The sequence below is a fragment of the Pituophis catenifer genome, unplaced genomic scaffold (genome assembly GCF_029215685.1).
Source record: "Pituophis catenifer annectens isolate HBS135680 unplaced genomic scaffold, rPitCat1.0.hap2 SCAF_2, whole genome shotgun sequence".
NCBI lineage: Eukaryota > Metazoa > Chordata > Lepidosauria > Squamata > Colubridae > Pituophis > Pituophis catenifer.
In genome coordinates, this window is record NW_027256882.1 from 81,822,252 (window position 1) to 81,836,448 (window position 14,197).

General features: G+C 35.8%; 1 protein-coding gene and 2 non-coding genes across 3 annotated transcripts; all 3 read right to left on the minus strand.

Annotated features, from left to right (window-relative positions):
- Positions 1–16: 16 nt before the first annotated feature.
- On the minus strand, positions 17–14,133 carry GNL3 (G protein nucleolar 3). The gene is made up of 15 exons (XM_070933695.1): positions 14,066–14,133; positions 12,626–12,684; positions 11,697–11,834; positions 11,248–11,343; positions 9,910–9,993; positions 8,907–9,042; positions 7,180–7,283; positions 5,950–6,091; positions 5,227–5,314; positions 4,606–4,774; positions 3,963–4,105; positions 2,322–2,458; positions 1,077–1,261; positions 596–677; positions 17–505 (listed from the first exon to the last, which is right to left on the minus strand). Exons 1-15 carry the CDS (start codon positions 14,076–14,078, stop codon positions 441–443), a joined length of 1,641 nt encoding a protein of 546 aa, XP_070789796.1. The 5' UTR covers positions 14,079–14,133; the 3' UTR covers positions 17–440.
- On the minus strand, positions 4,288–4,361 carry LOC139313499 (small nucleolar RNA SNORD19). Its single transcript, XR_011600107.1, has one exon. It is a non-coding gene; the product is annotated as a small nucleolar RNA SNORD19 (small nucleolar RNA).
- On the minus strand, positions 8,608–8,683 carry LOC139313497 (small nucleolar RNA SNORD19). Its single transcript, XR_011600106.1, has one exon. It is a non-coding gene; the product is annotated as a small nucleolar RNA SNORD19 (small nucleolar RNA).
- Positions 14,134–14,197: the final 64 nt, after the last annotated feature.

Here is a 14,197-nt window from a genome sequence, read left to right on the forward strand (position 1 = left end):
ATTTTTACCTGTTCCTTTACCCTTTATTGGCTTCAACTTTCATTTTAGTGCTAAGCTTACTATTGTAGGAAGAAGAAGAAAAAAAACCCAAGAAAAATATTTTTCATTCCACCATAGGATTTTCCGCAATGCAGCTCAGGTTTTTCCAATTTGGAAAGTAGAAAGTTCTTTGTTATCCATACTTATTCAACACAAGCCCTACACAGGCTACAGTCTGAATTGTTGCTTCATTCTGCTTTTGTAAAACACTGGTTTTACTTCTGCTTATAGTTCATATGATCAAAGCATTTACTGAACAAAATTTACTACATCAGAAAGCATCTTTCCTTATCAGCTGCTATTTCCAAAATATTTACAAGAGTCTGGTGTTCAGTAACTGCAAAACAGATTAGGAATGCATTCCAGATCGTGAAAAATACTTGAATTTTGTAATATTTTCTTCACATGTAATCGGTATTGAAGTCATAGGCATCATCCAGGTCACTGGTTTTGAGTTGTTTATCATCTAAAGAAAAAAAAAACACAAGTTCAGAATATTTTGGGCTTTTTCTATTTAAATATTTACTCGTGTGAAATTTGTAGGTTTAATATATACCTGTAGGTAACATGTCCAAGTTTGCATTCTTTGCTTTCAATTCTTCAGAGGGTGTTTGACTACTCATTAATTTGTCACTTTCCTAAAACAAGAATAATAATTGCTGTATCAACATGATACTGATATAGGAAAACCAGATGCAGTGCATATACCTTCCTATATACTCTAAGTTAGTGGTTGTTCTCCATTTTAAAGATAGGAATTAAAATCTATTCTGTATTAACAGGGTTTCAAATATCTAAACATCCATCCTTCATAATCTGAGTGATGAATCCACAAACTGTATTTTGAAATTGCTTAATATTACAAATGAAGTCCCATATCACTTGAACAGGGTTTTGCCTGTATAACATGACTTCTTTCTCCTTCCTTGCACACAGTTCAAAATGTATTCCTCCCAGTTCATTCACAGGAGAAACAATTCAGCCAAGGAAAGATCTCACTGGACATCGTCCTAAACATCTTAAAATTTAACTGTTACCTCTTCCACATCATCAAGGTCACTTTCATCATCCTCAATTTCTTCTTCAGTTAATTCTTCATCATTTTCTTCCGCCTTTTCTGATTCCAGGGCTTCCTCTGGCTGTTCATTATCTTCCATAATGCCATCCGTGAAGCCAGGAGATTGGAAGATAATAGTGCTTGCCTGGTTAGGGTATTTGTTAGCTAAAAAAGAAATACTCTCTTAAGAGACTGACTGAACAAACACAACTTTCTAGGGCATTTTGCCAAAAGTTAAACTGCCACAGAAATGAATTCTGTTGCAACAGAATCAGATTATGATTATTAGCAAGACTGCTAATTAGCAAGACTATTTGCTATTTTTTTTACTGATGGGAAAAAAAATAAACGGAGGAACATTAGCTGCATGGAATCCTTGGTTTATGGTCTATTACTTAGCAACTGTTCAGTTATAAACCTTCCCAAAGCTACTTATGACTATATGTCTTTCTTGCTATGAATATTCTTAATATTTATTTATCACATCTCTAAAGCCACCCAACTCCATTACAATTCCAGAATTTCTTACAATTTTGTCAGATTTAACATTGCACTAATATTATAATCAGATCTTAAATCAAACATAAAGCCAAGTATGTACTTCTAGACGAATAGGTAATATGAAGAGAAACCAGAAAAGGCAATTAGAAACATCCTTCCACAACAGGTATTTCACCAATTGCCAGCTGCATACAGGAGACTTGAATAATCGAAACAAGGAAAAGTTATACCTTCCCCTCCCCCACCTCCAAGTACCACAAATAAAAATTATTTATAACTCCTGATGAATTATAATGTTCATGAGACAATTAGCACTATAAATTTGCATTATTAAATAAAGCTCAACCAGAGTCGGGATAAGCTATTTCAAGCAAGAGCACTGAAGTAAACTTAAATGTTTAATTATTCCTAGCATATATAAATAATTTTATGTAGGAGAAAGCAACAGATGGAGAAAAGAGTTAACATTCCTGTATAAACTAATTGTAATTTGGCGGTTAAATTGAGGGATATGCTGGTGTCTTTGTAGGGATTAAACTTTGTTTTCCCTGAAATGTGAAACATATCCAACATTACCAATATTTTTTTCATGGAATTCAAACATAGCCTCTGGAAAAAGTATTCTGTAATATGTAAACCATTCAGTAATTTATACTAGGTCATTATGGATTTTGCTCTTATATGTATATAAGATGAGAGATGGTTAGGTTAAGAAAAATCTCACCATTTACAGTAGTTTTGTTATCTTCTTCCAATTCCTCAAAATTAAAACCCTCCTGTATTGTTGCTACTCCTTCCCTGGAAAGATGTGGAGACAGAGTCCATGGTTCAGGAGGTCGAGAATAGTAACGAACTTTGGCACTGAAAAAAAGGACGTTTAGGAGAGATTTTCACCCTTGAACAGAAATATAAAAATCTCTTAAGATGAAAAAGCTGAATAAACTCTTAAAACTTCTTTCTGCATATACATACATATAAGGTAGTCCTTGTTCACCAACTGACTCAGACAGTGACCCTTTGCAATTATGACAGTGATGAAACAGTAACTAAGCAGACAACATGTGTACTTGTGACCATTACGGTCACATGGTTCAGCATTATAGCATTATATCTTATCCAATGCCTGTCCCAGTTCTCCAGTGCAGGGCAGAGAGGTTGCTTAAACAAGCTATCTTTTCCTCAGCTGCTTTTTTCCTGCGGCACAGCACTTTCCTAAAGAGTGCTAAGCTTGAAGTTAACAAGTGACCTTAATTAGTTGATTCGAAACCTCTGCTGGCAGTTGCTGCCTGATATTGGCAAAATCCTAATCAATTTCACACCGAAAGCTTGTTTGCCACCCTGAGCTGCACTAGGATTTCTTTCCATGTGTATTTCCGCTGAGCTGCATTAGGCATGGCATCTGTCCATGCCTATTTCCCCAGTGTGTATACCTTTTACTTTTTTATAAATCCCTTGTGCTCCAATGAATGTAAATACATATATTAATTTCCTTTTGCTTAATTATCTCATCACAGAAATAAACATTCCAAAAGGCAGAACAGTGGGGGAAAATGGCTTTAAGATTTGCTCTTTTAACCAACTTCCTCGTGAGTAGAGTTCTGGAATCCTACCATTTGGGTTCACATGGATGTTTGGGGTTGTAACCTTCTGATGCTGTACATTCAGGAACAATTTCCTAATAAACCTCTCAAGATTTATTACCATCTTGGTGTCTTCCCTTAGTGTTCTCATTCTTTGATATTCACCGTGCACTGACTCAGATTAATTGCAATCGGTATATAGGTAGTCCTTGTTAATAACCATCTGTTCAGCAACCATTCAAAATTACAATAGTGCTGAACTTGAACTTATGTCAAGTCACTGAAGTTAGGTTTTTACAGTGCCCTTTCAGTCACATGCTCAAAAAAATGGGCTCTTGGCACCCGTCCACTCCCTCTACCTGCCTACTTCTCCCTCCCATCTCTGCTCTTTTGGCTGCCCTCCACTCTGCCATGGCCTTCATGCTTTGCAAAAAGCAATGTTTCAGACAAAGTTTATCATAATATGACAGTTTTATGTCATAGCATGGAAAATACACTTAAAACTGTAAATAGTCTTGTTTATTTAAGATTCAATAATACACATTTTGCATGGGAAAATCTCCGACTCAATCCCTAGTAAATATACGAAGGAGGTTCTTCCCTACCTCTGAAATTTTAGTTATAGCAAGTTGTATGGTACTAGAAGTAACAACAATCTTAGAATTGAAATAGACTCATGATAAATTTACTGTTTGGTCTTCCAAGCACAGGTCTTATAAAAAAAATAATCTCACTACTATAACAGAAGAGCTTGTTTTATTGTAATTAAATGACCACATATTTACCCTGTCCAGTCAGAAAGCAGTAATTTAGCCGCACCTTCTGTATCAGGAAGACCACCTTTTTTCAACATTCCTCTCTTTTGAGCGAGCAAAGTTAAAAATTCCAGAGAATGCCTGTAGTCTGAGATATTATAGTGTAACATGATCTAGAATAAAAGAAAAGCCCCACAAGTATTATATTCTCAGAATTTTTTTCTTGTATGAAGAAATTCCTACATAATTTCCAGCCGGCCACATCCAGTTGCCTGCTTCTCCTCCAATTCATTTATGTAAGTCACTACTTTTCTGAAGTGGAAAAAAATAAAGCTGATCAAAAAGCACCATTTAAGGGTACAGCAAGATCAGAGTTGGATCTGATGTCATCACCGTAACAGTATGACATAGCAAGTATCCTCATTTCTCACTTGCCTAAATGGTGGCACACTGGGCACAATTATATTCTCTATTGTATAAATAGAACGTAAGTATTCCCTTCTATTGTAGATACAGTCAACACAATTTCATTTCACTGATATGCCAAATTAATGAATACAGTGTCATCTAGCTACACTGCTCAAATCCTACACTGAATTATAGAAAATAAGGTTTAATCAAAAGTTCGTTAAAACGGCTACAATCAAATGGTGAAACTGTACAGTATCTTTACCTGCTGTTTCCTGCAGTGCTTCAGAACAGCATCTACTGAATCAAGTAGGTTTTCAGCATATGTGATACTTCTCAGTGCTAGAGCGAGAGCAGAGCATGAAGGTGCTGCAAGTATACAGGGACTATCCAACATCTTGATACGTTTGTCAATGTGCACTGCTTGTACGGACCTTAACAGAACAGACATAATGGTTGGGATGAATCAGGTGCACGCACAATCCAGAATAATGAGGAAACAGATGGCAGAATAATGGAATGTAGTCATCCACAGAAGGATTGGAGAAAAACTTCGAAAGAAGCTATGGAAGGAAATAGCTATCTAGGCTAACTTTAAATTGGTTTTTTTTATATATAATTTTTTTTAACATGATCTAAGTAATTCTATGTGTAACTGCTGCATATTCTGGTCACTCAATAAACTACAGATAAGTTAAGAAAAACAAGTTTTTCCCACGCTTTTCCTCCTGACAAAGATGCAGAAAGAATTTTTCTCTGTAAAAAATGGGTGGTGGCAGACCCTGGGCAGACTCCCAAGGATTATGGGAGAAGGACTGAGGGACTGTTGCTTGAGGGACCCAGAAAGACCAACCCATGCATATGTGTGCTCTGTTACAACACTAACTTTGTTAGGCCTCTCTCTGGTCCCACGTTGCAGGCGCGTACCTCTTTCAGACTATTGATTATGCTGCTTTTCCCCACGTTTGGAAAACCTAAAGCCAGTCATAAAACAAAAAATCTTTGTAAGACATAACATGAAGTGAATTATTTTGAATATCAGATTTAGATGGGTAAGATTCTATTTTTAGAATCTTTAGATTCTATGAACGTAAATACAGCACCTTCAAATTACTTTATATTCTAGGAATGCCACTTTAAATAATCAGATATTTCAGAAAAAAAAATGATTCAGAAAAGGTTGGATTCCTATTTCAATTTCCTCTTCCTCTCATTTGGCTATTACATTTAGGTTTCAAATATAAGAAGATCTGAGTGGAAGAATAAAATGCAGTACATTTTCGTCTTCTGATTTTGGACAATGTTGCATTCTTTGAAAATATTGGTTAGAATAACTGGGGCCAATTGGGTTTTCCATTTTTAAAGTGCCTATAGAGCAAGATCAGAGTTGGATCTGAAGTCTTCACCATGAGACTAAGACAAAAGCATATATCCTCATTTCTCACTCCAGTGTTATAAATAAGCAGGCATCCTCAGCATAAGAAATGTATAATGTGACCAATTACAATATTTTATGTATATTTTCAAGCACGAATTTCCATAGCAGTCCTTACTATATACAAGTATGTACTATAATTCACAGAACTCCATACGGACAAGGCAAACTTACCTATCACCCCAACCTGTATAACTTCATCTTTAGTCATACTATATTCTTGTAGAAGTTTCAGGAGACATTCACTTCCAAAGCATTTGTTTGCTCTTGATAATTCTAGGTACGCACTATTCTTCTTTGTATTTCTTTTCTCTTGCTGTAAATTTAAAGTAAGATCAGCAGGATATCTATTTCACAGAGAAATATATTTCTACCAGAATAGACTACAAGAAACAGCCATATGGCAAAGAGCATGATAAGTTAAAAGCAGCTTTTTACTAAAAGAATATAAGTCAAAGAATCAATTATAATCAATCCATAAAATCTCTAAAAGAGTAATTAATTTATGGATTTTTAACTAAACAAAGCAATTATAAATCCATGAAATCAGTAATTTATGGATTTGTATCTAAACAAAAAGCAGAACAACACTCCATCTGTAGTGGGTACTTGCCACAATTCCTTCAATAGGAAAAGTTAAGAATCTTCATAGAATATTTCTGAAATTTTACACATTAACTTTATTCAGAGTTAATGTGAATAAAATGGAAAGACACAAAATCCTAGATAATGCATTTTAAATAAATACAGTCATAAAGACCCCAGAACTATTTTATATGATACCCAATCTCTCTTGTCCCTAACTATGTTCAAGCCTCTAGGTTTATTTTTTCCATAGCTCTGGTATACCATTTTAGATTTCATAATCTTTCACTGCCCTCATCATTTATTTACAGAAGGAAAACACGAATGCTTTTTAGCACTAGATGATCCCAACAAAGTTTTCTAGTCAAAGAATTTTAGTTATTAAGAAAGAAACAATCAACACAACTGAGGAAGCACAACTACTGTCTGGTAATATTAGCACCACTGCTTATTTCAAATGAAAATAAACTTTTTTTTCTATCTAACAATAATGGTAGTATCATAGTATAATCAATTTTCCAATGACTCCTCTTTCGGATGGAAATACTGTTTCCTGCATGAAAAGTGGGTTGGACTCAGTAGTATAAATGGCCTGTTTAAGAATTTTCTAGAAGAATATATGATAGTCGTAATACAATCTATGCATGCTTACCTCTACAGAATGTATGATCGCTATATCTTCAGGAATACTAATTTAATCATTTATTAAACAGGAGGAAAACATTTCGTATTATCTTTAGTCTTTTATCAATAGTTTGCATATACTATTATAAAAACAGATTGGGTAGTATTACAGAAGACAGGAAAATATGTTCTTACCACAGTTCTGTCTTTTATCTGCATTGCAGATTTAAAAGCAATAGTTGGAAGATCTTTATTTAAATAATTTAACCAATTTTCTAAGTTTTCTTTTGGTATCAGATCTAGGAGAAAAAACATGCAGAAGCTTGGTGTAAAAATATGCTGTTGGGTGACAATCCATGCTATTCAAAAATTGAGTAAGAGGAAAACTGTGTTAGCATATGGAGAAAAAAAATCAGAAGGAACATGGCAGCCCATTTCCTAACTAACAAATTTTACTAAAAGGTATCGGATGAAGTATGTTGCAGCTCACAAAACTCCCTGCTTTTTAATAAAATCTGTTAGGCAGAAGAGACTACCAAATTCCTCATGCCTTTTCAGGGTTACATCTAGAAAGCCACTGAGTTATGATCATTATGGCATAAACATTTGTAAGCTACTCACTAAATACTGAAAACTATTTGCAGTTGTCTGTAATCTATTGTTCTCTAAAGTCTTGGAGTACGGTATTATTAGATGTATATCATATAAAGAGCACTTCTGCCTACTTGCAGTAAGAAATTAATTAATTAATTGCAGTAAGTATTCCATGTCCTATTCTGATGCAATTTTAAAATAGAAATAAATGTCTAAGATTTGTGGATCCCATTCTTTCTGTTTCTTTTACACTGAAAGTCCTATTACCCATAATCCCTAAAAAACTGTTCAAATGAAACTGACTGGTGCAATGATAAGATTCTATTTAATTGGATTTAGACTTAGCCATGTTTCTCAAAAGTATTATGAGGAACATTATTTACTTCATGAAGCTGCCTAGCATGAACCTATTAAAAATGGTTAACTATTCTAGATCTAGGTCATAGATCTTGAGAACTACAGAAACCAATAAAGCCTATTAAATAAGTAATTTTATTGGACAATCAACAGATTGTAAAATATGAAGATACACAAAAATAACTCCCAGCAGCCAAAATAGTTGCTATTTCACACATGACTGCTTGATTAACATAGAAGATATTCTTTGTTATGCGCAACATTGCAAATTTAGTAGCTAAGGAAAGGTACCATGCTCCAGAGGATATTCACAGCTCTATATATGGGTAATTCCAGAGGCAATTCTAAACTCTTCAGCGAACCAGATATATTCTGAGCTTGAGATAAACATCCAGGACATCAATACAATTTTGAGGTTTAAATTCAGCAGAACAGAATGAAGCATAGTTTAATCAATACTTCAATAAAAGCCTTTCCACAGTCAGCTTTATTTCAGTTTCTTTCAACAGAGGGCTGCATTAAATGGGAATAACGCCCTGTGTGCCCGCCAGCAGCTTAGAAAGCAAAATGCTTGTGAAGATTTTCACAAGATCTAAACACTGTGTGGGTGCTATCTAGGTGTTTCTAAACATACAGGATAAGAATGACTAGAATCAGCTATTCCTCCTTAGCAGGAAAAGTGAGCTCAGAGTTGGATCTGACAGTCTCCAGATGCAGGTCAGCACGTTTTATAGCCTCCTCATAGCTCACATCCTACTGAAGAATTATTAAAATGATAATGTAATCAACAATGCAGTCAAACTCTAAAGCTTAAATACAAGCCAGCCTCTACTAGCATTTTAAAAAAATGGACAAGTCTCCTATCTCCATTTCTAAATTTCACACGAGATCTTCAAATCATTGGACTTAATTGGCCTATGAATAGAGCTGAAACGTGTATATAAAAAAAAAACATTACTCGTTTTACTTACCAATTTTATTTAAAACCAAAAGTATTTTTTTTCTTCCCTCAGACTGAGCAATAAGTTGTTCAACCTGTGGACATCTACAGCCTAGAGGATCTCTAGCATCCAAGATTTCAAGTATGACATCTGAAGCCTCAATTACCTAAAGAGTAATAAAGAACAATATGGCATTTGAGATCATAAGACTAATTTACATTTGAAACTTCTGAGTCCTGACATTCCCAGTACTATTTTGGTATCGAGCTAATTTAAGAGTAATTCAAGTGGACTTAAAAAAAAGGTTCTCCAAATAATTGAATACAACATTTTCTGAGGATTATTTTCAGAACCATATCAAACTCATGGATTTCTTAGTAGAAATCATGCTAAAAATGGTTGGGAACATTTAAATATACAGCTAAAGGTAACTGCAAATAGCTTTATAAAAAAGTAGGCTATAAATACAAATAAAATATGCACATGTTCAAAACTTAATAAAACAGAAAGAAAATAGCTTGGAATAGATCTAGAATATTTTCATCACTGTACTTCTTTTGTCTTTGAATATGCTGAAAAGCAGTATGTAGGGAAAAAATGGTATTCTGCTCAGGTTGGGAAATTCCCCTTGTGCTCTCCTTCCCTAAACCCTCCATCTGCTCTAGGATAGGAGGAAGGAGGACACGAAAATGAATCAGAGGATGATATTTTGCCAATCACCGGCAAGAGATCATACTGGATGTAATAATAGTTCAAATTACTATTGTCAGATAAGAAATATAATTTATGATTTCACAAATTTATAAAGCAACTAAAACTTCTAGATATGATAAGAAAAGAAACAAGTTCCATAGACCTAACGTTAAGACTTAGGATACTGAAGAACTTCATTAAATGTTTTTTTCTCAAAGAGCAGAACTGATTTATGTAGAGAACAAAGTAATTCTTAAACTATTGTGAGTTGTCAAACTAATAGCTCTTTTAAAAATAAAAGAAATATATAGCATTTCTTTTATCTGAAAAACTTTCTCACCGTTTTTAACTCCTCACAAAATGATTTCTTTGAATTCTTTTGGACCTGCTGGTTAGATTTCGTTTTTTGCTTTGTAGTTGATTTCTATGAATAAATAAAAAAAACGGAAAAAAATTTAGAAATTAGGAAACCAATATCACTTGTAATAGCGGGGAGCAATAATAAAAGTTCCTTCTTTAATTTACAGCATTTATATACCCTCCTAATCTAGATACTTGGCAGCGTGCAAAACAGGATATACTACCAGTTCAACTAAAATACTTTTAAATTCATTGAAGAAACAGCCTAAAATGTAAAACTAAGTGATTACCCACAATTCCTCATTAGGGGCCAAAAGTCTGCTGAAATAGAATGGTTTTCATTGCCTCCTGAAACAGCAAAGGGAAGGGACCCAGCATCCCTGTGGAGCAGTGTGTTTGACTACATAGAGGGTTATTAGAGATGACCTGCCTTTTGGCCTATTCCTTTCCCCATTACTTTCCATAGGGGTAGAACCTTAAGTGGATCCCACCTAGATATTCAAAGAACATCACAGTAAGAAAATCCCTGACATAACCCAGTAAACATTGAATAAAGTTTTATTTGCAATAACCAGTATTTTGCATTAGGTTCCAAAATCTATTGGCAATCAGAGCAGCAAGTGCAGAAGAGGGGCCACTCTGCAATTATGGGTCTTCAGTATAAGCTGTCTAGTTACTATATTCTGCACCAGTTATAGCACATTGTCTGTAAAGGCAGCACCACATCGAGTGTATTGTGGGAATCCTATCATGTGGTGATCAAGCTATGAGTCAATAAGGCGTCCTGGTTCAGAACAGGGGGTCACTTTTGCATCATTGAAGCTGAACAAAAGCCTCTGACCAAAAAATCAAGGGGCATTCTCAAATGTTAGATGTGCTCCTTCAGGAGGAATAACACAACCATGGGATACAATATTTCCAGACACTCAAGATGCTTAACACAACCGGCATCCCCATTTTGCTAGATTTACTGAGCTTGGTTTTCCTCACTTAGTCCCTATAGCCTGTAGATACTGGTTCAAGACTTGAATAGAATCAGTGCATTGATAATTCTGTACTCCAAACTGAATAATGATCTCCCAAAGCACTTTCAAATAGATACTAAACAACATGGGGAAGATGGATGGGCCTGTTGTACTTCACTCTAGAGCAGCCATAGGCTGGATCGCCCACCCCATGACTAGAAAGGTAGGTACAGATGCAGAGGCTCAGAGTACAATTATTCTGAAAGAAATAAATGTGATTTTTCAAGCTAATGACATATTCCTCTCCACTGATCAGCACAATCAGAATGTAGTGCTTTCCTAAAAATTCATACCTTATCACCAGCATCCTTTTTATTTGCTTGTTGGTTGCGTTTCTTTTCTAGTTCCTTCTGACGAGCAAGTTTTTGCTTCTGTTTCAATTCTTCACGCTATTAGCACAAAATATAAATATGTTCTTATACACTATGACAATTAGAACCCTCCTCACCTTGCTTTAAAACTAATTATGGCCATTCTTCTAATGTTTATCTGGTTACATTTCACTGTACAGGACTTTATACATTATGCACTGCATGACATGTGGCATAGATATGTTTTAATAATTTTAGCAGATATAAATATATAAAACTACATATTAATTTTTTCTGTAATTCCAGCAAACATGGAATAATGGTTTTAAAACTCCTGATAGGTGCTCAGAAAATATCAATTCTGCTTTTAATAAAAAATGGTTGATTGTCTAATTTTATATAGTTACACACCAAAGTTTGAGCTGTTTTACCTGTTGCTTCCTATGTTCAGCTTCCCGAAGAATCTCTTCTTTAAATGGGGCAGTATTGGGAACTCCAGGATCTTTCTTTGGTTTCCTGTGTTTATGTTTCTTTGATTCTTTTCGAAGTTTTTTATTGTGTTCTCGTACCTATAAAAAACAGTGGCCATCTTTTACTACTATGGATTTTTTTCATCCCTCTTTCCTCTTCATATAAAGACTTCAGCACTTTCTCTGCTACATATTCTTAGCTTGTAAAAATACTAATTTTATTCTGATTTTTGGAGCTTTGAAACTTTTTTACTTGTACAGTCCTTCTTTCTATTATCAAAAGTACGACATAAACTATAATAATAGCTTATTCTTAATCATAAATTCTAAAAACGTTAGTTTAAAACCGTACGGTTCCAAACTGTGCACCAAGGTATCCCAACAAACTCACCGAGGCATTGCGGGATATTTTAAATTTTTGAGGGAAACAGAGATACTTAACATTTGTTGACTATTGTGAGTGTTATGAACCAAAAATAATGGAACTTCTGTTTTAAAACAATTCTGCAATGTTATTTAACATTATAACAAAAATAGGTTGTAAGGAAAGCATGTCACTTTTCTACTTCTTTCTAAAGATAACTGATCAACTGATGATGACAAAGAGGGTCATTAAACTGAAGACAGGAGGAATTCAAGGAGAAGAATGGAAATGAAAGAATGTTGAACCAAACATTTTTGAAGCAAGAATTATACCACTGAAGAGCTAATTATAACATGAACTTTATGTTCTTTCCATACTGCTCATAAAAGGATTCAAATAACCTTTCTTCCCTGTAGTGAACAGCTGTTCTCCGATTGTAAGCCAGGACAGACAACAGGGATACATAATGGGAACAACAAAAACCATACTTGTTTTAAGCAGGAATTAATTCAAAATACACATTTACCTTTTTCTGTATTTTATACCGTTTGTGGCAGGTCATGCGCTTACTAGCTTTCTTTAACTCTGAAAGACAAAAATGTAAAAAGTTACATTCTATCACCATATATCGGACAAATGAAATGTGTGCCACACTATTTTTCCACAACTATGAACCTAGAAACATAGTTTAATAAATAGGAAAGAAAATGTCTGAATAGACCCAGAGTTCTTAGGTAATATTACAAATTTATCCTGCCTTTACAGGAACACAGAATATGATAAAGAATGTAATCTTTTCTAGCTCCACAGTCCTTAAAATTTAAGTCTCATTGAGTATTTTGGATTAGTCCCAATTGCTTATTGTCTGGGGTCATTAAAATAACAACAGATAAATAGTTGGCTGACATAGTATTCAATATCCTTGGTTTTTCCCAATGATTTTCCCCCTTCATTGTATAGGTTTTAAGATTGTAAGCTTTCCCATTCATTGAACATTTTTTTAAACACCCAGAACTCACCAGTACAAGTAGAAATTTAATTAACCCATCTCTGTTTAAGAGCACAAGGTTATATCAGAAGCCACGCAGAACAACAAAATCCTTATAAAATCAAGAAAAGTGCAAATGGGCAGCATTTCTAGACTCTGCTTAGAATTTTCCTTTGCTTCTTGCTACTTAATTTTGCATCAGCTTGGGGGGGGGGGGTGCAGGCAAGCCATGTTATCCCAAAGGTCCTGTTCAAAAGGCAACTGGACTTCCTCCCCCCCCCTTTGAAAACGTTTCTCTTCTCACCCAATTCTGAAGCTGAAGAAGTTTCTTCCCATGAGGGCTGGAGATTGGAGAAGAATGTCGGTAACATACCTTGCTGTCCATGGAGGTTTTCACTCATCCAGCTCATGGTTTGTCCCAAAGGAGCTGCTTGTTCAAAAGGCAACTGGACTTTCTTGGGGTTTTTTTTTTCCCCCTCTTGAAAACCTTTCGCTTCTCATCCAATTCTGAAACTTGAAGAAGAGAAACGTTTTCAAGGGGTGGGGGAAAAAAAACCCACCCAAGAAAATCCAGTTGCCTTTTGAACAGCAGCACCTTTGGGACAAACCACGAGCTGGATGAGTGAAAGCCTCCATAGACAGCCAAGCCAGGTTACCCACAGACTCTTCTCCACTCTCCTGCCCTCGTGTGCTCCAACGCATCTGGAGAACATCAGGATGGATCAGGTGGGCCTTAGATCGCAGGAGCCTGTCCAGTACACGACTCTACACTTCATTACTTGTGGAGGACAAGCGGCTCACCCGATCCGGATCGCTTTGCGAAGCAAAGGCCCAGGAGAGACACCCTGTACGGAGCTCCTTCCCCTGCGTCTCTCCGGGCGCGAATTATTAACCGACCGGCCGACTTCCATTACCGGCCCATCCCTGTTTGTGTCCCCGTCCCCGTGCCCCTCCCCCAATAGCCGCTGCGCTACTCACTCGGTCGCTTCATGGCGGCCGGACGCGACTCTCTCCTCTCCTTCTGAGCGATCCACGTGGAAGAAAGAAGAACCTCGCCGAAAGGCTGCCGTAAAGCGCCGCGGCCTGGCTGTCGCTCCGCGAGTCTCGCTT

Excerpts from the sequence above, each read along its gene's own strand:
- GNL3 (XM_070933695.1), bottom strand. Across the intron at positions 5,315-5,949 it reads TATACAGGTTGGGGTGATAG|GTTTTCCAAACGTGGGGAAA; the intron begins GTAAGTTTGCCT and ends GACTGGCTTTAG. Across the intron at positions 2,459-3,962 it reads CTGCTTTCTGACTGGACAGG|TGCCAAAGTTCGTTACTATT; the intron begins GTAAATATGTGG and ends CCTTTTTTTCAG.